The sequence below is a fragment of the Diceros bicornis genome, chromosome 37 (assembly GCF_020826845.1).
Source record: "Diceros bicornis minor isolate mBicDic1 chromosome 37, mDicBic1.mat.cur, whole genome shotgun sequence".
Lineage (NCBI taxonomy): Eukaryota > Metazoa > Chordata > Mammalia > Perissodactyla > Rhinocerotidae > Diceros > Diceros bicornis.
In genome coordinates, this window is record NC_080776.1 from 23888574 (window position 1) to 23916318 (window position 27745).

General features: G+C 44.3%; 1 protein-coding gene across 1 annotated transcript in view; it reads right to left on the bottom strand.

Annotated features, from left to right (window-relative positions):
• The window catches only part of ASB18 (ankyrin repeat and SOCS box containing 18), a 63657-nt gene extending 46645 nt beyond the window's left edge, over positions 1 to 17012 (bottom strand). Inside the window, exons 1-2 of the mRNA XM_058533487.1 lie at positions 16808 to 17012; positions 15128 to 15130 (exon numbers count right to left, since the gene is read on the bottom strand). Coding sequence (XP_058389470.1) covers positions 15128 to 15130; positions 16808 to 17012 — 208 coding nt within the window. The remainder of the gene's footprint in view (positions 1 to 15127; positions 15131 to 16807) is intronic.
• Positions 17013 to 27745: the final 10733 nt, after the last annotated feature.

Sequence of the window (27745 nt, forward strand, 5' to 3'; positions counted from 1 at the left end):
ACCCACCACAAACATCTGTAAGCCTATCCATTGATTCATCTATTCATTCGGTAAGCATTTATGGAATATTATGTTCTAGGATATGTTGTTAGGTTTTGGAGAGTCAGAGACCAAAAAACAAAACAAAACAAAACAAAAAACCCACAATAATCCTGCCCTCAAGCATCACACAGGAAAAAGCAGTGACCAGAGGTCCCCAACACACAGGCGTTCTTTAGTCTTCCTTCCCACCAGCTGAACTACGTCCTGTAGTTATGAATGAATAACACTGTTTCCTGACCCAGCACTCTTGGTTAGGCTCCTTCTTGCCTGCTGCACACCAATTTACCCATCGATACCTTGCTTGGGTCAAGCCATTTTTATCTCATTTTTATCATCCTCACCCTTCTCAGATTAGTCAAAGCCAATGCGTAGGCTTCAAGATACAACCCAGATCTCATCTTCTCTGCCTACTTCAGTCCATATGAAAACTCAGCTTCTTCCAAGAGTGAATTTGTGTATGAAGTTGCTAGCAATTGTCAAAATCTTTGAGGAATTGTGATAAAACAGAAGAAGGACAAGAAGACTAGAGTTTTAGTTTTCAAATAGGAAAAGAATTTGATTCCTCAAAGTCTGAATTGACATCAGTCCTGGGAAAATTCCAAAATGGATTATAAAAAAATAATGGTTTGGGGACATTTAAAAACGGGAGTGGGGGCATTTGGAGCTCTATGGGTCACTAGGAACAAGTCAGGGTGGATAAAGAATTTTCCTGTGTGACATGGTTATTGCATTACTATGTAGAGGGGATGTGGGCGTAGCTATGTATGTTACAACCTGCAATGGAAGGTTTCATGAGAACCTTTTAGAGAAGACGGAAAAAATATGGGTCTTCTTTAGGAAAATCTTGCTAAAAAACTCAAACTGGAGAAATAATACACATGGTACTTATAGGGCAGTGGTTCAGACCTTGGCTGTAAAATGGAATGGCCTGGGGAGCTTTAAAACAAAACACTGATGCCTGGATCCCAACCTGAGAGATTCTGGTGTAATGGGTTGGGGAGTGCAGGCTGAGCATCAGGCCTGTTAGAACCTCCCAGGGGCTTCTAACGAGCAGCCAAGGTTGAGAACCGCTGCTCCAAACAGGAGCACAGACTCTGTTTACAGCCTGATCCTGTACAATATGCTTATCGATGATTTGAGTGAACATATGGAAGGGTGGGTATCAAATTGGTGGGTGACGTGGAGTGTGACACAATCAGGGTGCCAAAAGATCTCAACAGGCCAGAGCGATGGGCTGATGCCATCAATGCCCCACGCCAGCATTAAAACCCCAGGCACAGGGGATACTGTTGTCCTTGAGAATCACGAGGCTGAAACTCCCCTGTTTCTGGCACTAGAAATTTCTCTGTCTTGCTTTTAAGCTCAGAGGTTAGTGGTGTGATGGACGAGTTGATGTTTATACCCAAATTTAGGTGGCATAGATGCAGCAAGTTTTGACATCATTTTGACATCATTTCAAAACATTCAGAGCGTATCTGTACAGGGTAGCTTGTTAGGTGTCAGTTTAAGTTCCCTTGCTCACTGGGACCCTTGCTTTGTAGAACCCGGAGTCCTCCCTGGAATTCCGGACGCTCCTGTGCTTTGCCTCCTCACGTTTCCTTGCCCTCTGTGTTTGCTCAGACTGTGTATGCTCTGCCCTGCCCACACTGGGGCACAAAATTAGCTCATTTAGCTTTTCTTGGTTGATTTGTTTGCTTTCAAGCTAGCCCACTAACATCACTTAGTGAGTCTGTGATGTGAAGGGGTCCATCACAGTTTGCACAGTCTCACTCCACCTTTCTCCTCCATGTCCACTTCCTCTCTCTCTGGTGCAACCATTAAAATCCTCCCCCTTTCCCTTTTAGTGTGGTTCCACGCATTCTCAGGCCCTGCTGGTTTCGGCTTCTGCTCCAGGCAGCTGGTCCAGGAAATTCTTCGGAACCAAACAGCACCCTTCTTGAAAGAGGGATTCTGATGAGTATAATTGTTTCCAAATCAGTATGTTTAATATTTTTATTTCTTCAGAAGAACTATCAAGTGGTACCTATTTGATGGAGGAGCTTCATTTGCATAGGTGGACCATTTCAGAGCACTAAACAGATTTAATTGCAGTGGCCTTTTATTGCATACTGTGGGGTGAACCTAGGAAAAGAAAGACAAAAATCCAAACAGGAGAGGACACCCAACTTTCATCTGGATGACCGAGTGAACAGACTAAATCTCTCTCACAACTAGTTAGGTAGTCAACTGGATTTGAACATAATTTTGCAAAGAAGAATTTTGAGACTTAAAATATAAGCATAACGTTTTGGACGCAGGAGACACAAAAACTGGTTGTCCACACTGAGTCTTGTAGCATGGGTAGCTAACGAGAGGGAGTTTTTGCCTCTGGATCAAATGAGATGAAAAAGTAAAATCCACCTCAAAATTATAATGAGATATACAAATGGTAGTGTTTTTTTTTTTTTTTTAAAGATTTTATTTATTTATTTTTTCCCCCCAAAGCCCCAGTAGATAGTTGTATGTCATAGCTGCACATCCCTCTAGTTGCTGTATGTGGGACTCGGCCTCAGGATGGACGGAGAAGTGGTGCCTTGGTGCGCGCCCGGGATCCGAACCCGGGCCACCAGCATCGGAGCGCGCGCACTTAACCACCAAGCCACGGGGCCAGCCCCAAATGGTAGTGTTTGAATGAATGGTTATTATTTTCAAGTGATATTGGGATCTTTGCATCCTGCCGTTGAATTGACGAATGATTTTCTTTTCCTCGGAAGCGTCTGAGGATGAGTTCTGCTGGTACTCTGTGGAATAATCCAGCTGAGCCTGAAATGTGGGGCAGACGGGTTTTATTCCAGGGTCAGCCTGTTTCTCCATGTCAGCGACTTTCCATGTGTTCAGGCTATGAGGTAGTGTTTCCTAGGCTGCAGGACGCCCCACCATTTCCTTGTGTTCTTGGGGGAAGGCAAATGTGTGGATTCTTTCCTAACCCGTTGGGCAAATATCTGGCTTCCTTCTGGGCTCAAGTGTCCATGTAAATGGAGAAGCTAGGGCAGAAAGTCATTCCCCTTCTGGATATCGTGAGATTCGGAGCACTTTCTCAAGCATGCCAGTGTATATCGTTATCTTGGTCAATTTTGTGCTTCCTACATGAATTGTGTCTATTGTGTCTATAATTCCAAATTGTGTCGAAGTACCAAATCTGATTGGACCCTAGGATACTAACATTATTACCCCTTGGCACAATAGTCCCAAGTCTTACAGTGGCTTTACTTTCACACCTTTTTTTTGGTCCTCATTCTCCCTATTTAATTAATTAATTAATTAATTTTTTGTGAGGAAGATCAGCCCTGAGCTAACATCCATGCTAATCCTCCTCTTTTTGCTGAGGAAGACCCGCTCTGAGCTAACATCTATTGCCAATCCTCCTCCTTTTTTTCCCCAAAGCCCCAGTAGGTAGTTGTATGTCATAGTTGCACATCCTTCTAGTTGCTGTATGTGGGACCGGCCTCAGCATGGCTGGAGAAGCGGTGCGTCGGTGCATGCCCGGGATCCGAACCCGGGCCGCTAGTAGCGGAGTGCACACACTTAACCGCTAAGCCACCAGGCCAGCTCACCCCTATTTAATTTCTAAAGGCCATTGCTCCTTCATTACCAATCCCTGCAGCTTTTTTAAATTAAAAAAAAAATTATTTTTAAAATAATAAGCTGGGCAGGTGGGTAAGGCTCTGCCTTGAAGAGCTCTGGGATACGTCCACCATCCACCAGAGTTAGTTACACTGACATTAATATCAAAAATGTCAGTCTCTCCACCTTCCCTCTGAATAACAATGTTAGCACGGCACACCTCATTTAACAAAACATTAAAACAGTCTACTTCCTCAGATCAAGTGTATCTATTAATAATGACTTAAATTGTCTGTACTGATTTCACATTATTAAGAAATCTCATTGCCATCACGTGGAAGAACACAATATGGGGGAAAAAACACCGCACCAACTTATTTTCCTGACATTGGTACCCAGCCCCATGCAGATCATGCAAAACAACAAAGTCACTTCTGTGATGGATGCCATCTTATGCAAAGGTCAAGTGTTGCTTCCATCGATAGCCCAGGAGGGCTTTTTTGGAAGCTCAGAAACAAAGGTGCCCTTGAGTGCTGCCTCTCCACTGTGGCTGCGTGTGAAACAGAGCAGCCGGATCCCCAGCATACACAGCCACCAGTAAATAGCCCTGGAAGGACATTTATAGACTCTGGGGATGGTGCTGGAAAGCATATCATTGAAGCTTTCCCTGATAAAGGTGACGAAGTTTCTTTACGGCTGTCATGGGGACTTAATTACATGATAAAATTGCAACTCCTGCCTCTTGAGACAAATTACATGTTAAGACTGATTGTTTTTTATGAATCTCACACAGGGAGCAAAATACTTCTCTCTTGAAGTTGGTGTGGTCTGATTGTGATGCCCTGTCATCCTTTATACCCCTTCTAGAAATGAGAAGTTTTCTGAGCCTGCAGTGGAGGAGGGAGGGGTCCTGGTGGACTCTCCTTGTTGCTTTCCAACTCTGCACAGAGCTAAGTGAGGCTAGTTTTGTCTGATGGATTTAAGGTTCATTTTACTTGTTTTCCTGTTGGCAAAAAATGAGAACTTTGAGCTTCCAACAGAAAGATAGGAAAAAGACATAAGAAATATAAATGACTATTAAACATATACACAATGTCGAATTTTACTAATTTACAGTACAAGTTAAAATAACAAAAATTATTTTTGCCTATCAAGTTGTGAAATATTTTTTAAAGTTCAAGTTTTGGAAGAGTTTAGGGCAACTGATGCTCTCATAAGTTTGCAGGCGGAAGGGTCATTGTCTGTACAATTTGGAAATCTTCTATATTGAATTTACACATACAGGGCATTTTTCAGGTACTAGCAGCCTTCGGAGGCAAAGAGTTGAAATCCTTGCCTTTAAGGAGTATTACGGTTAGTGGGCGAGACAGACAAGGTAACCATTGACTAGCAAGTGGAATGAGACCTCTGACAAATAGAGGTATAGATATGGTGAGAAAGCATCAAGTAAGACATTAGAGTGATAGGAAGTAGGGGTGGACAGGCTTTCTACACAGGTGCTATCTGAGCAAAGTGGGAGTTGATGGACAAGGATGGCTCATGTGCCCCTGAGGTGTCTGTTTCTTCCTCTCTACCTATGGCGGGGTGGAGCGGTATCATATTTTTCTGGGCTGAGCAACAGGCAAGCGTCACCAGCCTTAGGGCTGTGTTGCATGGTGACAAGGGTGCAGTCCAGAAGGCAGGCATTCAGGAAACCAGGCAGCGGTCAGGCAGCAGAGGGGGTCTGGGTAGGAAAGAAGAGGCAGACAGCAGGTCTGAGAGATCGGAGCCCAGGTGAGCGGCGAGGCCTAGACTCTTTGGTGGACGTGGAGATGTTCTGCCCAGACCCTAGGCAGGACTTGTCACGCCAGCTGTCAGCTCCCTCAGGATCTGTCTCAGCTGCGGAGGGCCGCCTCACCCAAGAATACCCTTCCTGAGGGGCAGATCCAGTGACTGATCCAGGTGGGGGCAGAATGATCCTGTTATTTTCACCTGGTGCAGGAAAACTGTGGCACGTGTATCAGCTCCAAAGCTCCCTGGGAGCTGGCCAAGGCACTGTGGGGTCTGTGTCATAGATCAACCTCCCTCTGCCAATCTGGCTTTCTCCTCTGCCCTTCACAGGTGTTGATCCCCAGCAAATACCCTGCGAGGCAAACTGCACTCAGCGTTAGACTGTGAACCCTGAGGCTCCTGGGGCACCTGGAAGGACACGTGGGCGTGTTGTCAGAGCAGGTGAAGACAGGGGAGCAGAGACCAAAGGCCAAGAAAGGTGAAAGCGGTTCATGGTGTCACTGAGGCGTGGTTTGGACATCGCCTGAGGTGAAGGACCAGGAGTTGTTTTTTTTTTTGTCCCAACTTGTCACAGACTGATTCTCTTTCAAAATACAATGAAGAGTAATTACAAGAAAAAAATAAAATAGAAAAAGATGTATAATTACAAGTCCAGCAATCACTCATGTGGATGTTGTGTTAACTGTCAAATTGCTGTTAACATTTCCAAATGCTTACTGTCAATTTCCATGGCAAACACTTTGCAGCGCGACACTTGCCTCCCACTGTGCTCTGAGTAGCACCATTATTGATCAGAGTTACTGAACTACAGGATGGGTAAAAGGACCCTGGGAGAGATGGTGGGGCAAGTTAGCTCACAGCACATCTTTTAGGTCCTTGGAAACTTGCTATAAAATTGGAACTGTACACTGTTGGACAGGGGTAGCCAAACTTTTTCTGTAAAATACTGGATAGTAAATTTTTAGGTTTTGTAGGTCATATGGTCTTTGTGGCAGCTACACAGCTCTGCCATTGTAACATAAAAACAGCTGTGGACAATACATAAATGAATGAGCATGGCCACGTACCAATAAAACTTTATTTATAAAAATAGGCAGCTGGCCCTCAGGCCATAGTTTGCTGACCTTCTCTGCAGGCAGTAGAAAACCGTTGCAGGCTTGTGGGAAGGAGAATTACATGCACTTCCAAACATGAAACTGTTATTGCATCCTTCTCCTTGCATACCTTTCCTACCCTTCACTCCAATGCAACGCGCTCTTTATTCTCTGGGCAAAATTGACTCAACAACAGTCAACACAGCATCCAGGAACCCAGGACCATGTTTGACCCCTTTCTTTCAGCTCTATCCTGCTTCCGGCTTGCTGAACTTCTTGAATCTGTAAATTTATGTCTTTCATCACATTTGGGAAATGTTTAGTAATTATTTCTTTAAGTATTTTTTCTGCTCCATTCTCTTTCTCTTCTCTTTCTTGAACTCTGGTTGAATCTGTTAGACCTTCTATTTCATCCCACAGTCCCTGTTCATTTTATTTTCAATCATTTTACTTTCTGTTTTTCAGACTGGATACGTTCTATTGAACTGTTTTCAAATTCACTGAAGAAATCTTCTGTCATCTTCAACCTGCCCATTGTTGACTAGATCTAGGCCAGTTCTAGCTTCAAGGGAGGTGGGGAAATGTATTTTTTTCCAGTTGGGCACATTGTATTGCCACAGGGACTTTATTGGTAAAGAAGGAAGGGAGAGTGGGTGTGTAGCAGCCAGCCATGTCTCCTGGCACCAGTCTCCCCACCTCTATCCTTCCTACATACGTAACATTTTTTTGTTTTTTCCAAATTAGGTGATCTTATCCCATTGCTGAGTGGCTCCTCACTGCCTTTCCAAATAAGTGTAAACACCTGTGTCTAGAATTTGTGGCCTCACACAATACAGTCCCAATTTATTTGCCTGGATTTTCCTCCAGTGGGGTCCCACTTCCCTGTACAAGGGGGCGTGCCCCTGTGTGCTCCATGTTGGCTCATTCTGCTCCCTTTGCTTGGATTCCCTTCCTTTCGATATCACAGCCTGTCAAGAACATGTACATTGTTCCAGGGTCAACCCAGGAGATTTTTAGTGTTCTTCATATGCTATTTGTTCTATTGATACTTGTTATACACCTACTGTGTGCCAGGATGTGGTGACTAGGACAAACCTGGTCCCTGTTGAATATCTTGCTGAATTCGGTGTTAGAAGATGCTGGAAAGTGGGATTGGAAAGTAGAACCAGGCTATAGACAGTGTGTTTGCCATTTCTAATTAGTTCCTTCAGAGTCTTTATTTCCTAAGCATTGCACACCATTGCAGGAACCATCATCATTGGGAAAGGTAGAAAGCCTCTTCACTATTATCCTCAGTTCTTTTTGTTCTTTCAAAACTCTCCAGTGTGCTTGGGAGTGATGCTAATAGAAGTATGTCATCAGCATACATTATTTCTTTATTAGCCTGTTTCTCAATTTTGATTCTGAAAATATCCTGATTTAGTCTAATTGCAATTTCACTGTGTTCCACAGGCAATGATGGTTCATACTGGGGGGAGCTGAGACGTGACCCTGCTGGATTTTTCTTCCTGCCCATATGCTTTGAAGCCGGACCATTAGCTCTAAGGCATGCATCTCATCTCATCACAGTGCTTCAACCTGCTTCTGGGCAAAAAAGAGCCTAGGGTGTGTGTCTGGTAGGAGGCAAAGGAATATCTTCATTCTAGGTGGTCGGACACATTGTTCTGTATCTAAAGCAAGAGCTGCCGCTGGAGCCATTTTATTCCTAAATAATTTAAGATATTCAAAGATAATCTGATGTTATTGTAGGAAAGTGTATTTCTAATAAATTCCACTTGATCTGGGTGAATCAATTCAGGCAGCGCATAATTGAGTCTGTTAGCAAGGACTTTAGCAAGAATTTTGCAATCAGCGTTAATTAAGAAGATGGGACAATAATTTGTGCATAATTCCAGATCTTTTCCTGGCTTGTGAATCAAAGTAATAAGAGCAATGCTCCGGCTGGTGGTGGGATAGTGTCATTAGGTGCTGATTTATAAGTACTTAGAAAGGTTTAATTTCATTTTGCTTCGAGCAGGGTCCCCCTGCCCCCACATTCTCATCAGGGTGTGCAGCCGAGATGGCACAGTGCTTTCCACTCTATCCTTCTTTGTCGTTGCTGACCTCCTGCCTCCCATTTCTGTTTTTATTCTGCAGCTGAGCACCTCACTCATTCATCCATATTTTTTCTTAACACTTTTGCTGAATTATTTGAAGTCAGGGACTCCATGCTATTGGTGTTGTGTGTGCGTGTGTGTGTGTGTGTGCGTGTGTGCATATGCGTGTAATGTCAAGTCAAAGAGTTCTACATAGCTTCAATGGGGAAATTTTTTCATGGATCTTCCTGCAACACGTCTCTGGGTGGGTAGGCATCAAGAGTTCTTGACTACAAGCTAAGAAACGTACCTGGTTTATATGCTGCTCCTAAGGGCTATTGACCAGTAAGAACACAGACATGAGCCTCAGTGTCTCAGTGTAAAATACAGCCACAGGATGAACTACAGGCATCATGGAATACTGGAAAGAACATTGGATTTATACCTCCTACCAGCTATAGGACCTCAGGTGTGTAACTCAACCTCTTTGAGCCTCATTTTCCTCAACTGGAAAAGTGGGAAAGACAATAGCCCTTGGGCAATGCATACCTAAGAGAAGTCCTCACTGTGTGGGATTCTTCTCACTTTGCCTCCACTTAAGGCTGGTTCCAGTTCTAACATGCTTTGGTCTGGGGACTTATTCTCCCTAATGATCAGAACAGGGCTGGCCCCGGACCAACCTGCTGCTTATTTGGTGCATTCGAGCTCATAAACCAGTCTCCCAGGAGCCTGCCAGGTGATACCTTCCCTGCCCACTTGGCCGGGAGCCGGCCATTCCTTTGATGGCGGGCCTGGTCCACACAGGCCTCTGTTCGATGCACCACACCTGTGAAGGCAATGTGTTTTGTTAATCTCCTCCACGAACACAAGTCCTTAGGACTAGGTCTTAGAACCCTAGTTAGTGCAATTTGTAAAGCCACTGAGAGATGACCCGACCAATCTCATTTTTTTTAATTGAGGAAATTGAGGTTCAGAGAGATGGATGGACTGACACATCCATCTCTCTGTCATCTGCTCTTGACACATTCAAGAGCACACAGGTAGTGGTAGAGCCAAAGTAAGAACCCAGGTCACCTCACTCTTGGTCTCCTGCCCTTCCAATTGTGCCACATGTCTCAGAGCCACCAGCAATGCACACACTCTTGTCACTGTGTTCGAATATGAGTCCTCTAAGGCAGGAACTGTGTGCATTTAACTGGCATTCAACTGTCCAGTTTGCCCTGGTGATGTTCCCCTCCACGCACAGGGAAGGAGTACTTGAGGCCCTAACGTCATGGCGGGCTCAGAGTCAAGCCTGCAGGGGCACTGGTTGGATGAGAAGTCGATTTTCGCAAATGGGCCCCATCTTGATGTGCGTGCACATGTCCATCACATGTTCACCCACGCTCCTTCCCCACCTATACATGCTACTGGGTGAGATCTCTTAATAAAAACCCAATTAACATTGCTTTAACTTGCCTCCAGATGCTTAAATACCATTACCCCAAACACAACAGACTGCCTCTAGTCCTCCATTTCAATCAAGAATTCAAGTAGCATCTTGACTTGTATATAATACATCAGCAGCAAAATCATGGAATGCTGACATCCTGAATAATAGCAATTAGTAATCAGTTGTTTCTTAAGTAGTTTGATTACGCCGGTTACCAAATTGTACAGTTGATGCATTTGGGGGCAAGAAGGGTCTCGCCACCCCTCCCCCAGCCGTCCTTTCTCCCTTCCTGTGTTCTCGGTGGTTAGTGAGCTGACAGGCATTGAAAAGAGGCAAGGGCAAATAATGCAATTGTCGCTACTATTAAACAGCAGACACTTGGCTTTAGCAGAAAGTAGAATGAAGTATTTCTTTGCAGAAAGACAAACCCCAATAGTGTCTGCGGAGAGGTGGTCTGTGTCCACTCAGCTGGGTGCTAGCAAAGGAACTTCGCCCCCCATGCCAGGCATGGCACCCACAGATTGAGGTCCTTTTTGGGGCTAGGACCCTGTGCCAGGCTCTAGATACCAAGTGTTAGGCAAGGTCCTGGGCCTTGAGGAGGTCGTATTTGAGTTTGAAATATTCAGTGGGTATATAAAATTAGCCCAGCCAGGTCATGTGTTTCAGTAACTAATGGAGACTGGGAGCATTATGCTCTCGTGGAGGGAGGAGGTGAGGCTGCAGGGCAGAGTGGGCAGGGGAGATGATGCCTCTTGTGTGGATCTGGAAAGATGGGGTGGCCTAGGGGAGCAGAGGAGCCACTCACACGCCCCGGGATTTGGGTGTAGCCCTGGTAGAGAGGTTCCTGTTGTGATGGGGGCTCAGTCTTGTTTCACTCATCACACACACACACACACACACAGATCACGCCCCAGCCCCAGCGCGGCCCTCCGTGTTCCTCACAGTGGGGCAGTCCAGAGCTGGGGAGGGATCATGGTGTGTCTGACTGGGAGGGCTGAGTGCCTCTTAGTGGCTTGCTCATCCTTCCCAGCATCCTGCAGGGCATCCCAAGTCCATCCTTGCAGGAGAGCAGGTGGCTTCCTAAAGGCACAGGTGAGTTGTTTCTTTAGGGGAATCCTAATCAATGGCCATTCTCCTGCCTCCTGCCTGCCGCTGGCCATGCAGAGAGGGTACATTCTGCACTTTGTCCCATTATCTGCTGGGGCTAAAATTTTAAGTTCCTCGGACCTCTGCCTTCATCAAAGGGGCACATGTACACCTGACAGGGTTTCTCCAGAAAAAGCTGTTCACACCACTGTCTTGGCTGGTCCCTCTTTTTCTCTATGCTTTTATGGCGATGCTGACATGGATGTGTCCAAATAAGTTATGATTATTTTTTCTGCTCTATTTGGTGAGAGTAATCAGTTCATAGACCAAATAGCATGGGGATTCCACGGATAGATGCAAGGTCCTTGTGTATTCATGTTGACAAGCAGAGAGAATTGTTACCTTTCTTTTTCTTATTTTCACAAATTATCTTCTTTTTAAAAATTTTTTGTAAGGAAGATCGGCCCTGAGTTAACATCTGCCAATCCTCCTCTTTTTTGGCTGAGGAAGACTGGCCCTGGGCTAACATCCATACCCATCCTCCTCTACTTTATGTGGGACACCGTCACAGCATGGCCTGACAAGCGGCATATTGGTGCGTGCCTGGGATCCGAACCGGGGATCCCCGGGCCACCGCAGCTGAGCGTGCGCACTCAACCGCCTGCGCCAGTGGGCCGGCCCCTCAAATTATCACCTTTTGACCAATATCTGGAATTCTGTCAACTAGAGCTGCCTTTGGGATGGAAAACTTTTCCTACTTTTCCCCCAAATGTATGACAGCATGACACTTGGCTCTTGCCCCTCCTGGCCTGGGGGACATTCCCAGCTCTGGTCCCCTTCCTGGTTCAGTCCCCTTTTCTCCTGCATCACCACTCCTCCATCTTCACATCCTCCTCCCAAGGATTTAAATTCTTTTTTTATTATTATTTTATTGAGGTCATAATGGTTTATTACATTGTGTAATTTCAGCTGCACATTATTATATTTCAGTTTCGTATAGACTGCATCACGCTCACCACCAATAGTCTAATTTTTATCCATCACCATGTGTGTGTGCCCCTTTACCCCTTTCGCCCTCCCCCCAACCCCCTACACCTCTGGTAACCACTAATCTGTTCTCTTTGTCCATGTGTTTGTTTATCTTCCACATATGAGTCAAATCATACCGTGTTTGTCTTTCTTTGGCTTATTTCACTTAACATCATAACCTCAAGGTCCATCCATGTTGTTGCAAATGGGATGATTTTGTCTTTTTTATGGCTGAGTAGTATTCCATTGTATATATATATACACCACATCTTCTTTATGCATTCTTATGCCCATCCATTGATGGGCACTTGGGTTGCTTCCACATCTTGGCTATTGTGAATAATGCTGCAATGAACACAGGGGTGCATAGATCTCTTTGAATTGTTGATTTCAGGTTCTTTGGATAAATACCCAGTAGTGGGTTAGCTGGGTCATATAGTCTTTCTATTTTTAATTTTTTGAAAAATCTCCACACTGATTTCCATAGTGGCTGCACCAGTTTGCATTCCCACCAGCAGTGTATGAGGGTGCCCTTTTCTCCACATTCAAGGATTTAAATTCTTTACAGTGTCCATTCCCTATATGGGCTGCATTTCAAGGTATTGCCATAAGTTCTGACCACTCTTCAAACATTCTAAAGACTCCACGTGTATATTTGAATCCCAGTGGCTCTTGTTCCTATCAGAGATGTTCCCCAAGGACTCACACTAACCTTGAGAAAGAGCCCATTAGCTCCCACTCTCAGAAAAAAGGAACCCACACTCCATTTCAGGCTGCAACAGAGAGGGATCATGGCTTCAGAGAAGCAAAGTGATGGAGGGACCTCAACAATGATCCAAGCCAGCATTTCCCAAAGAACATCTGCAAACCACCAATTCTCCTGGTGGTGAAACCACATGGAGCCTTTAATATGCCATTGTGCCAATCTCCGAGAGTGTGATACACCAGGGAACTTTCCAAGCTCATCCTACCATGGACCTCTGTTTGGGAAGCACTAATTGAATCTCATGCGCTAGCTAATAATTAAAGGCACTGGCCCAGAGAGGGAAAGAGACTTCCCTGAGGTCACACAGCTTGTGGGTGGCAGAACCCAAGATTCCTTCTGGAGCATCTCACACCAAGGCCAGAGCTTCTCCAGACACCTGATAACCTACCTGCAGTGACATTAGCTGGGCTGTGAGCTCCTGGGAGGCAGTCATGTGTGTTATTCCTGTTTATATGCTCCACTCTCCATACTGCCAGGCACGCAGCAGAGGCTCCATATGTATCACAGTCACAGATCCCTCTGTTTTCTGTCTCCTTTGGTGGCGCTGTGCTCCACTCATCACCAAGACCTGCCTGTGGAGCCGCCTACGCATTTCTCATCTTCGTCATTTATCTTTGTCTACCTCGCTCTCTCTCTTTAGACCCTTGTCATCTCTCAGCGAGGTGACGGCCTTCAATCACCTCCTCACTAGACTCTCCCACACTTTCCTGTTTCCTTCAAATCCTACCTTCACATGTTAGCCAGAGCAGCAGACCAAAATTCGAGTCTGACCATGCCACACCCTTTACCCTCAGTTCAAGGCCAGCCTGCTTTCCTGCAGTAAAATCATTGATAGCAAGGTGTGCCCCAGGGTTACCTGCTTATTCCTTCAGTGTACTGTCATCCTGCAATGAAGACAACCCAGAACAAACCCAAGTTCTCTCTCTCTCTTTTTTTTTTTTGTGAGGAAGATCAGCCCTGAGCTAACATCCATGCCAATCCTCCCCTCCTCGCCGGGGAAGATCGGCTCTGCGCTAACATCTGTTGCCAATCCTCCTCCTTTTTTCCCCAAAGCCCCAGTAGATAGTTGTATGTCATAGTTGCACATCCTTCTAGTTGCTGTATGTGGGACGCGGCCTCAGCATGGCCGGAGAAGCGGTGCTTTGGTGCGCGCCCGGGATCTGAACTGGGGCTGCCAGTAGCAGAGCGTGCGCACTTAACCGCTAGGCCACGGGGCCGGCCTCCAAGTTCTTAAAATACACCATCAGCAGAATTGTTCTGGCCTTTCTGAATCATGCCATTCAGTAGGGAGAGTGGCAGGTGGATATGATTTAGAATGTGGGTTCATCATGTGGGGGAATGTGATTCTCATAACATGAATTTCGTTGGTTTCAAGCATTCAAGAAAGTGGTGGGGACTGTAAAGTTTGTGCAGGGCAATTAGTAATGTGGAAAGAAATGATATTTTAGATTGGGGATTTCAAATACAGAAATCCCCACCCGCTGGGATGGGTTTGTAAAGGGGGACGTGGAGAGAGGGCACTTGCTCCAGTCAGAATCCCAGCAGAAAGCAAATGGCATGACCATAGGGCGTAACAAGGCAGGCAGGGTTCAGAGAAGCCAACGAGGGGTGGCCTCAGCCACAGTGGGAGCCCCCATCCCTGTGTCTGAGGGGCAAGCAGGGAGGTCGGAGCTGAGCCTTCAGCACAAGGACAAAACCAGATTGCAGCAGAGATCTGGCAGGGATGGGTCCCTGGAGCAAAGACCCCACCCTCCCCGCTCCTTCTAGCACCTTCCATTAGGTGCACCCAACAGGAGTCAGAGGGCACGGGGCAGGTTGATGCAGTTTGTAAGGTCAGCCTCATGGGTGGCGCAGGGCAGGGTACCCGATGGGTCTGGAGGGCAAATGCAAAACGTATATCTGAGCACTCCTGGCCAAATCACAGTTTATGAGCACAAAGTTCCCTCCCCACAGCCCAGTGCAACCTCCTGGAGAGGTGAGTGTACCAGGCGCTGTCTCAGTGAGGCCTCGTGCCTGTCTAGGCAGAGCTGAGCTCAGAACAAAGGCGTGTTGTTTTTTGGGCTCATGGGTCCTGGGCCCTCACCCTGATTGTGGCCCCAAAAATTAGGAAAACGAAGAGAAGAAGCAAGAGAGGGTTCCTCCCTAAAGTCTAATGCAGTTGGCTTAACTCCCCAGTGGAAGGCAGCCCAGGGAGTGCACCCAAACCACGAGGGAGCAGAGGGATGGTCACCCCCTTGGAAGTTGCCATCTCTGATCTCTCTCTCCAGCATGTGGAAGCTCCACTCGCTAGCACCACTGCCCCACGCATGCTCCTCTTTGGCACACTTTCTGCATGTGAGAGCATGCATTCGTGCATGTGTGTGTGCGTGTGTGCACGTACGCATGTGTGAGTATGTGTGCGCAAGTGTGTACATGTGTATGCATGCACAAGTGTGTGTGTGGGGAGGGAGTCTGTCTGGTGGGTGGGGAGAAGCCCTGAACATCCCTTAGGGGCTGAGACTAACATTGTGGAGGGCAGCTAGAAAACAGCACAGTACAATTACAAGTAAATCTCAGGAGCCGGTCCGGTGACGTATTGGTTAGGTTCACGTGTTCCGCTTCGGCTTCTGGGGGTTCACCAGTTCAGATCCCCGGCGCGGACCCACTCACTGCTCATGAATCCATGCTGAGGTGGCGTCCCATATAGAGGAACTAGAAGGACCTACAACTGGGATATACAACTATGTCCTGGGGCTTTGAGGAGAAAAAAGAAAAACAGGAAGACTGGCAACAGATATTAGCTCAGGGATAATCTTCCTCAAAAAAAAAAAAAAAAAAACCAACCCAAAAAACAACTGTGCTTGTCATACAAATTGAGTCTTACAAGAACAGAAATGCAGCTCTAGAAACAATTCAAAGCCCACCTTTCCTTTAAAAAAAAAAAAAGGAAAAAATTGTAAATCTCAGGTCAGGGAACATATTTTTAGCAAAAGGGATTATATATGTGTTATGTGAAGAAGCCCTACAAAATGACAAAAAAGATACAAAGAAAGGGGGAGATAATGCCCAAGGACACGAATGGACAAGTCACATGTGAAGAGGCCCACAAAGAAAAACAAAACCCTATGGACAAGACTGAGCAGCAAAGAAAGGGCGGATGAGCAGGGGGTGGAGAAGGACCAGGGCACACTTATCAAATGGGTGATTTAAGTACAAATACTCATCACCAGCAATGCACGGCGTGTCGTGAGGCATGTGCACTCGCTGTCCGAGGGAACAGAAATCCTTGCGGAAAATAATTTGGAAGATTTTCTATCCTTATTGTAGTAATACTGCTCTTAGGAATTTATCCTAAAGATATAACTCCTAATAAGGAAAAAGCTGTATGAATGCTAATAAAGACGCTAATTACAGCACTATTGATAGAAGTAAAAACGCAAACAAATATTCCCCCTTGTAGGCATTTGGTTTAAGTATTTTGTGATTAATCACCTCAAAAGGTGATTGAAATTAAGGAGACTCTGTAGCAACATGGAAAATACTTTAGATATATTAACTCAACAGAGCGGAACAAGAAATTAGATCTACGACATGGTTATAAGTAGGGGAAATTTACACATGCAAATAGACTAGCTTGGAAAAACCTGGAGAAAAGAACACAGGCAGTGTGTTAGCATGGTAGGGACGTGGATTAGTGTTTCTCTTTTTAAATTTTTTGTACTATGCTGTAATTATTGCCTTTGTAACACACATGGATGTATACAGTATATGCAGCACATGTGTGTATGTATATATAGAAGAACCAGATATGAGAGTACATACCATCTGCGTTTTTCAACCATTTGCCTTTCCCTTCCAGGAATGGCCCACCCTTTACACGTGCACGTGATGGGTAATTTAGTTTCAAATGCAACAGATTCATTCTGGTTACCTAGGAGAACCCCGGGGGGCAGCTGAGCCGACGGGTCTTTCATCCAGTCGTCATTGGCCAGTTCGATCACGGCGTCCACCTGCCCAACTTCAGTGCAGAGCAAGTCCCTCACTCTCTCCTCATCGCTGGCGGCCAGGGCGGACTTTAATCTCCTCACTAAATCTGAGTTGAGCGGGTAGTCGGGAAGGCAATCGGAGTTGGACATTGTTATGTCGTTTGTATATTCACCCAACTTCTCTTCTTCTCAAGTGAGTCCAAAGTTAGCAGCTGTGGGGAGAGTGGTGTGGGCGTTGCTATAAATAGAAGAAACTGGCTCATGTGACAGCAAGTGGGGAAGGCCATTGGCTGGTGGCCCATTTCTTCACAGGGAGATGGGAATTAATCTCTCCAAAGGCCTCAGCTAAGGATTATTCTAGAGATGGGGGCAGTAGACATGTTTGTGAGTGGATGAAGACGAGTGGACACTGTTTTAAAAGAAAATTCTCGTAGGTACCATTGAATAATGTCTTCTTTTATCAAAAGCCAGACTCTATCCTGAAACTTTAAAACCCTTTTCCGAAGACGGGACTTGGAAGCTCTTTCTGTTGGAAGGCACAGTTTGTAATGTTCTACACCACGTACTCCTTCACTCCATCTAAAAGGAGAGTCCGGTTGACTAGAAATTGGACATGCCTTGAACTAAAGAGAATGAAGAGGGATCTTTGGTTTCCAACTTCAGCGACGGACTGGCTGGTCTCAGGAAGACAAAACCCTCCCATAAGGGAACAAGAACCAGGAACTTAGGATTAGCCGCAGCCTCCACACCCCTTGAGGCTGGTACTCTTGACTTAAAGCACCCAATTCCAGCTGTTTGCCTGTGTGCCATGATGATCTGAGGGGCCCAGGCCGTGCCATATAGCTTTTATAGAGATAGCTTTTATAGAGCCTCCTCCATCGTGTGTCCCCATCTTGTCACCTCTTCGCTTCTCACTTTCTCTTGTCTCACCTTGTGATGGTTAATTTTGTGTGTCAACCCGGCTGGGCCACAGTGCCCAGATGTTTGGTTAAACATTATTCTGGATGTTCCCGTAAAGATGTTTTTTGGATGAGATTAATGTTTAAGTTGGTGGACTTTGAGTAAAGCAGATGACCCTCCATAATGTGGGTGGGCCTCACCCAATCAATTGAAGGCCTTTATAGGACAGAGATTGACATTCCCTGAGCAAGAGGGAGTTCTGCCAGCAGACGGCCTTTGGACTAGAACTGCAACTCTCCCTGGGTCTCCAGCCTGCTGGCCTGCCCTGCAGATTTTGAAGTTGCCAGTATCCACAATTGTGTGAGCTGATTACTTAAAATAAATGTCTCTCTCTCATATATGTAATATGATATATACATCCTGTTGGTTCTGTTTCTCTGGGGAACCCTGACTAACACTCCCTTCCTCCTCTCAGCTCCCGTGTATGATTTTGCAGGTTCTGTTCCATACGCTGACACTTCCCCCAACATGTCTGCATCTGCATTTGAGGAGCCAGCCCTGGAGTCCCACCCAATATTCATTCTCCTTCCTCCTAGCTAACAGAGCCTGGGTTTTCTTTGCTGTGACAATGTGCCTGGCCCCTGGTGATAAATCATGTTGGTTTATGTCAATAATATCAGTCCTAGTCTCCTTTGATAATATGAGCTACCTGCTTTCCACCGTAAAATCTCACTGTGTGTTGCAAGAACAGCAGGGAGCCCCTGACTCCCCGATGGAGGAGCAAGGACATCACAGGCCAGGGTCATCGATGAGCAAGCAGCCAGGGCCCCTGGAGAGGCTGCCTTCCAGTGTCACAAGGACAGAAACGGGCCCTGATGGAGACATTCCTGCAATCCCCGGCAAAGGGCTCTTCCGGGAAAGGAGATAGGAACTCAGGGGGTCAGTCTTCAGTTCAGGTGTTTGACCAACTTGCAGACAGTGTGGTTGGCCTCTGGTTCTTTCTTTGGCTAAAGAATGAGGGGTTTTGAAAGAGATTTTTGAACCTGAATTTCCAAGCACAGATGCTTGACAACACCAACTGCCTTACATTTAGAAAGAAATTTGGCACCAGCACAATTGTGTAAATGCAAGGAGAGGGAGGGTAGTGATCATAGGAAAATTGTTGGGATTGGAGTAAGGTAATTTACAGAACTAAAAGGAGAATTATTACAGATTGCTATCAAACTTCAAATCAGAAGGGAGGTAAAGATGAAGTACTTGTTAGGCAGATAATAAGATGACAAATCTTCAAAATATGGCACTCCCTGATCTTAATTACTGAGCTATCTGCTGGGTGTTTAATCAGTAGCACATATACTATGCTAATTATTCTGGCTAATTTTGTTATAATGTAATTCTTTATCAACCCTGCTACGTATAAATTAGAAATTGAAATGTAAGTAACACCAATTATATTTAAGGCAACACGAATTTCTTTATTTCAGTGTGAAATCTTCTAATCTCTATTTCTTTATCTTTCCTTTTTTGATTAGCTCATATGACTCCCCACTGTCCAGCCTGCCTCGGTCCCCCACCAGCTGAACCATCATTCGAGGAGAAAGGAACTCAGCACCAATATGTCCCCCTTAACCTCTTGGAAATCCTACATTTGATTTTCTCCTTCAGCGACTGCCCTTGAAAGTTACAGAATAGATTTAAGCAATCAATGGCAGACAGATCCTGGCTTTCTCTGAGTCACATGAAGGTCACTTTATTGTTCTACTTCAATTTTTAATAATCATTGGAGGGTACCACAATTTACACATTTTCAGTGCTATATTGTACATGACATGTTATGTTTATAAATGTGTTTAGATGAGGACTAATAACACAGATCCTCCTAGAGATGCATAAATATATATATATTTTTTACTAGATTATTTCTATTTATTTATTTATTATTGTGGTAACATTGGTTTATAACATTATATAAATTTAAGGTGTACATCACTATATTTCGATTTCTGTGTAGACTACATCATGTTCACCACCCAAAGACCAATTACAATCCATCATCACACATATCTGCCTAATCATCCCTTTCACCCCCCATTTTCCCCCCTTCCCCTCTGGTAACCACCAATCCAGTCTCTGTCTCTATGTGTTTGTTTGTTGTTGTTATTATCTTCTATTTATGAGTGAGATCATATGGTGTTTGACTTTCTCCCTCTGACTTATTTGACTTAGCATAATACCCTCAATGTCCATCCATGTCGTCAAAAATGGCAAGTTTTCATCCTTTCTTATGGCTGATTAGTGTTCCATTGTGTATATATACCACAGCTTCTTCATCCATTTGTCCCTTGATGGGGACCTAGGTTACTTCCAAGTCTTGGTTATTGTGAATAATGCTGCAACGAAATAGGGGTGCGTGTATCTTTATACATTCGTGTTTTTGTGAGAGAAGCATAAATATTGTCTAGAATTTTTTATGTCTTGTGGGTTTGCATCCAATGAGGCAAGGCTGGCACAGAACTTTGGTGTAGCTGTGCATGGCCCGTTAGCACACCTTCAGAGACTGCCGGCCTCGGAACTTTCTCTCTATCAATACTATTGGTTTTGAATTATTTTGCAGCAAAATAACAATGCCCGAAGAGTCAATGGATACAGGGTGGGTCTAATTTTGTCTCAGCACTGTGTTAGGAGTGGATGCCAGTGAGAGTCAGTTGCCAATGGAGAGTCGTGGTCAGGGAGATATGGTCAGTCCCAAATACTCAGGCCCCACTGTGACCTCAGGGCAAGGGACAAGCACTGGGCATATCTAGATTAACTTGAAGTGACTGTGGCATAATTCTGTGAAATGGATCCACTTCTGGGACTGATTTCTTTTTCAAGCCTGAAATGCCCCTGCTATTTCCTGAGGTTCTGAAGAGCTGCTCCTTCAACACACAGGTTCCTGGTAAGTAGGCCCCTGGGGACTCTTGGCTCATCGCTCACCTTCACAACCTACCAGCTTGGGGTTGACAGGGGCTTCCTTCCCAGGCCGTGGTGCTTCCATCCATCTCTCCCTGTTCTCTCCTCTGCTTCCCACCCTCTTATTCACAGCTCTCCCAATTCCTGCTCCAGCAACACAGATGCTTCTCCCTGTGGTCAGAAGCCTTTCAGTCTGGCTGAAGATTCCTCTAAATTCCTCTTTAATGAGTCTCTCATAGCATTTCAGTCTTGCCGGTTTCAACCAAGACATCTGAGAGAATGTATTTATGGTGGTGTGGCAGGACTGGCTCTCCCATCAGCCTACCGGGCTGTGGGAAGCCACTTTGTAAGGTGGCATTGTTACGTGGTCTTTATGGGCAGCTCTTCGTGCAATGGGGAAACAGGGTTCCCTTGCATTTCCTTAGCATTTTCGAAGGCTTAAAACAACGTGATGGGATGTGGGTACAAACAAGATGTGATAAAAGCCATTTACAACTCTTGCAAGTTTTTTCTGTTAGGGGCATGGTTTATGATGGCCCAAAGGTGGAGTTGTACAATTGGAGATGCAGACATTTTCCATTAATGCAACCATCAAAGACAAAAGAACAAACCAATGCGTTTCATTCAATAAACACTTTTTGAGCTCTAGTCTATGCGAGACACTTCTCGATGTGTTGGGAATATAGGATACTCTACGCAATATACTGATTATATAGTGTGTGGTATACAACAGGCACTCTTCTAGAGGTGTTGTGTATATAAACTTGTTTTCCCCTCTCAACAGTCCTGTGAGGCAGGTTCTATCATTGTCACCACTTGGCAGATGGGGAGAACAAGAAGTGAAACAATTTGCTGGAGGTCACACAGCTGCTGCGTGGCAGAGCTAGGATGCAGATGCGGGCAGCCTGACTGTGCTCTTTAGAACTGTGTGGTCCTGCTTCTCTGCATCCAACCTCCCTGGGCCCCACTCTGCCTTCTCATAGTCAGTTTCTTCCTCTTCCTTCTTTCCTGTTCTTTTGCTCTTTTTCAAGATGCGGTATTGTGAGAAAAGATGGGGAAGGGGTGGGAGGGAAGAAAAGAGGTGCGAGGGCTAAGGCAGGGACCAGGAGTATTTGGGGGGCTTTGGGGAGAAAAAGGCCTGAGAGCAGTTATCACATATGTGGGAACTGGATAAAGAAAGTCAACTACTTTGAAATCATCTTTGGTTGCTGGATGGTGTTCCCCTAATCAAGGCACTGTGTTGAGACTGGACCACCAGGGTCATGGCTTTTTAAGAGCTACACAGTTAATTACGGGTATCACTGTCGTTGATTGGGGGTGACAGTGAAGCATCCATTGAGCACATGGTGTAAGGTGAGAAGTTTGCCTTCTGAGAATTAAACTTAAAATCAACCTGATGGGTCAAAGCAGACTGTGTAGAGTCATATCGAGGATGCATAAGAACAGTTTGAGACAGTAATCTGCTTTCAAATTTTTAACTCCTTCCATCTCAGATAATCTTGGAGATAAAGGAAAAGGAGAAAATCGATGTCAATGGTTGAACTCAGGGCACAGTGCATCACCATGACAAAAATCTCGAGGAATTCCTGTGAGAAACAGGGCAGGCAAGACCGGGGAAGGGCTGACCGGCTCACTGCGGGCATGAGTAGAAGGAAATGCAAAGAGAAGCCTTGGGATGAGCGGGGCGCAGAGCTTGCCTCATCAGCAGGCTTGGGAAGGGGCCCTGAATCCCACAGTGCACGCAGAACATCATGTCACACTCTTCTCCTGATGCCCAGCACACTCAGGCAGGGGGCAGCAGTGGCCTCTCAGGAGGACAGTCATTCACGTTTCAGAAAGGGGCATCACACCAGCCATTTTGGATGGCCACATATTAAAAAACAAAATAAAACAAACAAACAAACAAACAAAAAACTGGAAAGAAACACTCTGCCCCAGTGATGAAGTTCCTTGGTCATCTCTGTAGCTAATTCTTTCCAATTTCTACGTTTCTATTATAGAAAAGTAAAATGTCTATAAGGATGAACTCTGTCCTCTTCTCTTAGTCTGGGTCTGAAAACATTTGACCGCAGACACACATAATCCGTGATCCCTCTGTGGTGGGCAGCCTCTGAGATGGCCCCTGATGACCCCGCCCCTGACATTCACACCCTGTGTAATTTCCTCCCCTTGAGTGTGGGCTTGGTGACTTGCAGATATGGTACAGCAGAAGTGCTGGATTTTCACTTTGGAGATTATGTTATAAAAAGACTGTGGCTTTGGTCTTTGATGCTCTTTCTCTCTCTCTTGAATTGCTCACCCTGGAAGAAGCCAGCTGCCATGTTATAAGGCAGCCCCATGGAGTGACCCAGGTGAGTGAACTTGAAAGTGGATATTCTGAGGCTGCCAACAGTCACCGAGGGGGCTTGGCAGTGGAACTGTCAGTCCTGGTCGAGCCTTGAGATTATTGCAACCTCATGAGAGACTTTGAGCCAAAACCAGTCACCTAAGATGTGCCTGGTTCCTGATCCATAGAAACTAAAAAATTATAAATGTTTGTTGTTTTAAGCCATTAGGTTTTGGGGATAGTTTGTTATAACCACAATACGTACTTAATACACTATCTGAACTACTATTTTAAGAAAGCCGTAGCCATCATCCTTCCTTCTCTCATTCTCTCCTTCCTCACTCTAGGAAAAGCAAACAGTGAACTCTGATTCAGTACTGAGAAGAATGGATTATTTTGAGTCATCAGAGCAAATGTCTTTTTACGAAATAGAGTTGCTGCAAGGAGTGAAAAAATTTGAGACAATCTCTAAATCATATTGCTGCTAAAAATCTAGACGAACATTATATCTGTGGAAAAAGAATGATGGAAGATTGAGAAATATTGCTCTGAGATAAAAACTCTTATTTCAAATTTTAACATGAAGTTAGAGATTGCAGAAAACCAAATCAGTGATTTAAAAGACCAGACAGGGAAATTTTCTCATATTCAGAGTACAAGAAGGACAAAAAGACACATAAAGCAAAGTAACATTGACTACAGATTCAGAGAATTCATTATGTTTTAGGAGAAATAAAAGCAGAGAGAATATAATAAGTAAACAAAGAAATAATACAAAATAAGTTCTGCAACAGACTGAATTGTGTTCCCCAAAATTCGTATGGTGAAGCCCCAACTGCCTACGTGACTGTATTGGAGGTGGTTTTGGTCAAATGAGGTCACAAGGATGGGGCCCTGATCTGATAAAACTGGTGTCCTCATAAAAGAGGAAGAGACACCAGAGATCTCTCTCTCCAACTGCACAGAGGAAAGGCCATGTGAGCACATAGCAAGATGGCGGCCACCTACAAGCCAAGAGACGAGGCCCTGAAATGGAACCCACCTTGCTGGCAACTTGATCCTAGACTTTCAGCCTCCAGAACTGTGAGAAATAAATTTCTGTTGTTTAAGCCCCCGAGTCTATGCCATTTTGTTATGGTAGCCCCAGCAGACTAAGGTAAGTTCCCTGAGCTGAAGAATGTCTTCTCTCCAAATTAAAACTCCCTTCAAACACATTTAAAAATTAAGATTTGTCTTTAAATTTAAAATATCCTTCAAGAGATTCTTTGAAAAGATAGAAACATACCTGAATATATTCTGATGACATTTTGGTATTTCAAAGATAAAGGAACAACTCTTAAAGTTTGCAGCAGAAAAACCAGATTACTAATTGGTAGCAGGTTTCCTCATTTCATAAAGTGGCACAAAGCAAGCGAGGAAGGTCTACAAAGTTTTAAGGGGAAAATATTGTAACCCAAGTACCTCATTCTCAGCCCATCTAACGTTCTTGTGCGTGGACATCAGACAGAGATTCTCAAACATGCAAGGACTCAGAAAATATTTCAGATACCTCATCTTCTGAAAAAAATTACCTTAAGAGTTATTCTAGTTGATTGAGAAAAAACCAAAATTAAGAACTCGAGAATTGAGATGTGGTTTAAAGAAAAGCTGGTTAAAATAAGTTGGTAAACCATGACCAATACAGTGAGGAAGGCAGTGATCTGAATGCATCTAAGGCCTAAGCTGAGGGCAAAAGTCCTAAGCGCCCCAATTCCAAATTCAGAGAGCTTCCAGCAGTTGGGAGCCAGTGTCTTCTTGGCAGGGAGGACTGAGGGCTGCCCCACCTGGCCCTATGACCCTGTCCCTTGAGAGGAGAGAGGAAGTTGATGTTTTGTGGAGTTCAGAGATCAGGAAGAAAGGTTATCCCTTTCCCTTCCTATAGAGGAGGGGGGCGGATGGGTGGATAGGGGGTCCCCACAGCCAAGGGAGGGATTTCAAGAGAATCACTCAAAGATTACAGGGCCTGTAGGAAGTAGGGACTCACATTTGCTCCCTGGTTATATATCCGTTTGGCCAGCTACTTGGTGGTCTGCCCTTGTATTACCTGAGAAGTAAAGGGAATTGTGGAGAGAGATGGTGGGACCAGACAGGTGGAGCAGCAGCACCCTGCACCTCGTCATCACTCTGGCCAAGGAAGCAAGCATCCCCCTAGGTTGAGGTGAGTGGATGGGCAGCTGGCAAGAAGCTGGGCCTGCGCCAGAACCCACTCCAGGGGACGACTTCTAGGTGAAGCAGCACACGTATTGACTGTATGAAACAGTCATAAATATACGTGGGAGATATATACATGTATACATGCCACCTGGGCAGGAGTAGATGCACTGACCACTGTTATAACATAAATAAATAAATAAATGGATGTAGTAGATTCGTATTGCACTTTGTAGGATGTAACTCAACAGCGTGGTCTTCGCAAATGTCCGTGCAATGTTTGCTGTTGCATGGACATTTATTTACATCCTAGTCCATATAGGAAATACGAATACATTTCCAAAAAAATGTGGTCGTATTCTCTGACCACAAATAAATAAAATAAAAATATAACAATATCTTTAGAACAAGTACAAATCATCATTGGATGTTAAAAACAAACAAAAGCATTATTTATGAATAATTCATAGGTTATAGAAGAAATCAAATCAGTGATCAGAAATTTTTTCCAATGAATGACAATGAGGGTGCTGCATAACTTATCGGAGGTGGCCAAAGTTATCCTCAGAAGAAAATTCATAGCCTCCAATGCTTTTACTATGAAATAAGAAAGAAGGGAAATAAAGAACATAAGCATTCACCTCAACAACAGAGAAAGCAATATAAAAATAAAACCAAGAAAGCAAGAATGTAGAACTAATAAATTTAGAAATTAAAAAAATACATAGAAAAAGTCAAGATGATTTAACAACTCAGCATTATTTTGAAAAGAAAATATGAAAAAATCTCCAGCAAGGTCAATAAAAAAGCCAAGAGAATAAGCACAAATACATAACCTTGGGGAAAAAGAGGCTATACCTATATAGAGAACAGAATTTTAAATCTTCAAGAAAATATGTTTTCACTCATCTGAAGGTCTTAATGAAATGGGCAGTTTTTCAGGAAAATAAAAAAAATAAATAAGGGTTGGAAAACCACCATTTATCAATTCTGTCAATGAAACTAAAAAAATCTGTCAAAGAAATATTCACAAAAAGCCAGAATAAAACACAACAAATATATTAGCAATCACAGCAATAACAATAAACAAAGCTAGACCAACATCAATCACAAATATAATTGCAAAAATCCTCTGTAAAATATCGACAAATCAAATCCAGTAATGTGTTGAGAGAATAGTACATACAACCAAGTAGAGTTTATTGTAGGATTGCAAAATTAGTTTAGTTTTAAAAAAATCTACTACTATATTTTATCTCATATCAAAAGGGAAAACAATACTATGATCTGACTAGGTGCTGAAATAATAGTTTATAACATCTAACATCCATTTCTTATTACAACTTTTAGTAAGCTAGAAGAAAAGGATACATTCTTACACAATAGAGATTATCTTTCTAAAAGTAACAACCAACCTCATATTTAATACTTAAACAGATATTTTTACTGTGGTCAAGAACAAAGCAGGCAAAATCACTGTTGTCACTTCTTCCCAGTTTTGGTTTGGAATTGAGAGGAGCCATCAGACAGATGGGGCTCAAAATGTCAGCTTCATTACTGATAAAGCCGACTGAAGAAGGTGGCTTTAGATCAGAAGCCAGAAGAGTTTGCTAGCAATCCCTGAATTAGGCAACACACACAGTCACTGGCAGCTCTGACTCTCCTTTCCCCACCCACACCCAACTAGCACTGACCCTTTCCAGGAAGCAGAGAGATGAAAGAGTACTCTCTCCTCAGATAGGCAGACCCCAAAAGAATCCAGAAGGGGCTGCGTCATGCAAACAAACTCTGTCTCCCAGAGATAGCAATAAAGTGCTCCCAAGGAGAAAGATATGAAACTGGAGGGAGGCCAGGACATCAAACACGTACGAGTTTTTGCATATGGAAGCATGAGGCCAAGGAGACCTCTACCAGTATTCTACAGTCTTCAAGAAGTCTCAGCCAGTGTGATAAGATAGGGAAAGAAATAAGAACAATAAATATCTTTAAAAAAATCAAAACGATCAACCATTTTCTACAGATGATACACCTATTTGGAAAATCCAAGCAAATCAAAGAAAAAATATTAGATAGAACTTATAGAGGGCCGGCCCTGTGGCGTGGTGGTTAAGTGCGCGCACCCCTGCTGGCGGCCCGGGTTCGGATCCTGGGCGCTCACTGATGCACCACTTGTCAGGCCATGCTGTTGTGGTGTCCCATAGAAAAAAAAAAGGAGGAGGAAGATGGGCAGAGATGTTAGCCCAGGGCCAGTCTTCTTCAGCAAAAGGAGGAGAATTGGCATGGATGTTAGCTCAGGGCTGATCTTCCTCAAAAAAAAAAAGGGAACTTACAGAAATGTTCAGTAAGCTAGCCTATTGCCCTCCCCAATGACAAAATTAATAGCTTTTCTATATTCAAGCAAAGATGGGAAATTGAGCAAGATGTGGAGAAGTCTGGAAAAATAAATTCACACCAACGTTCAGGAAATTCAATAAAAGAAGAATGTTGAGAGAAAACTCGCCTTACCAGATGGCAA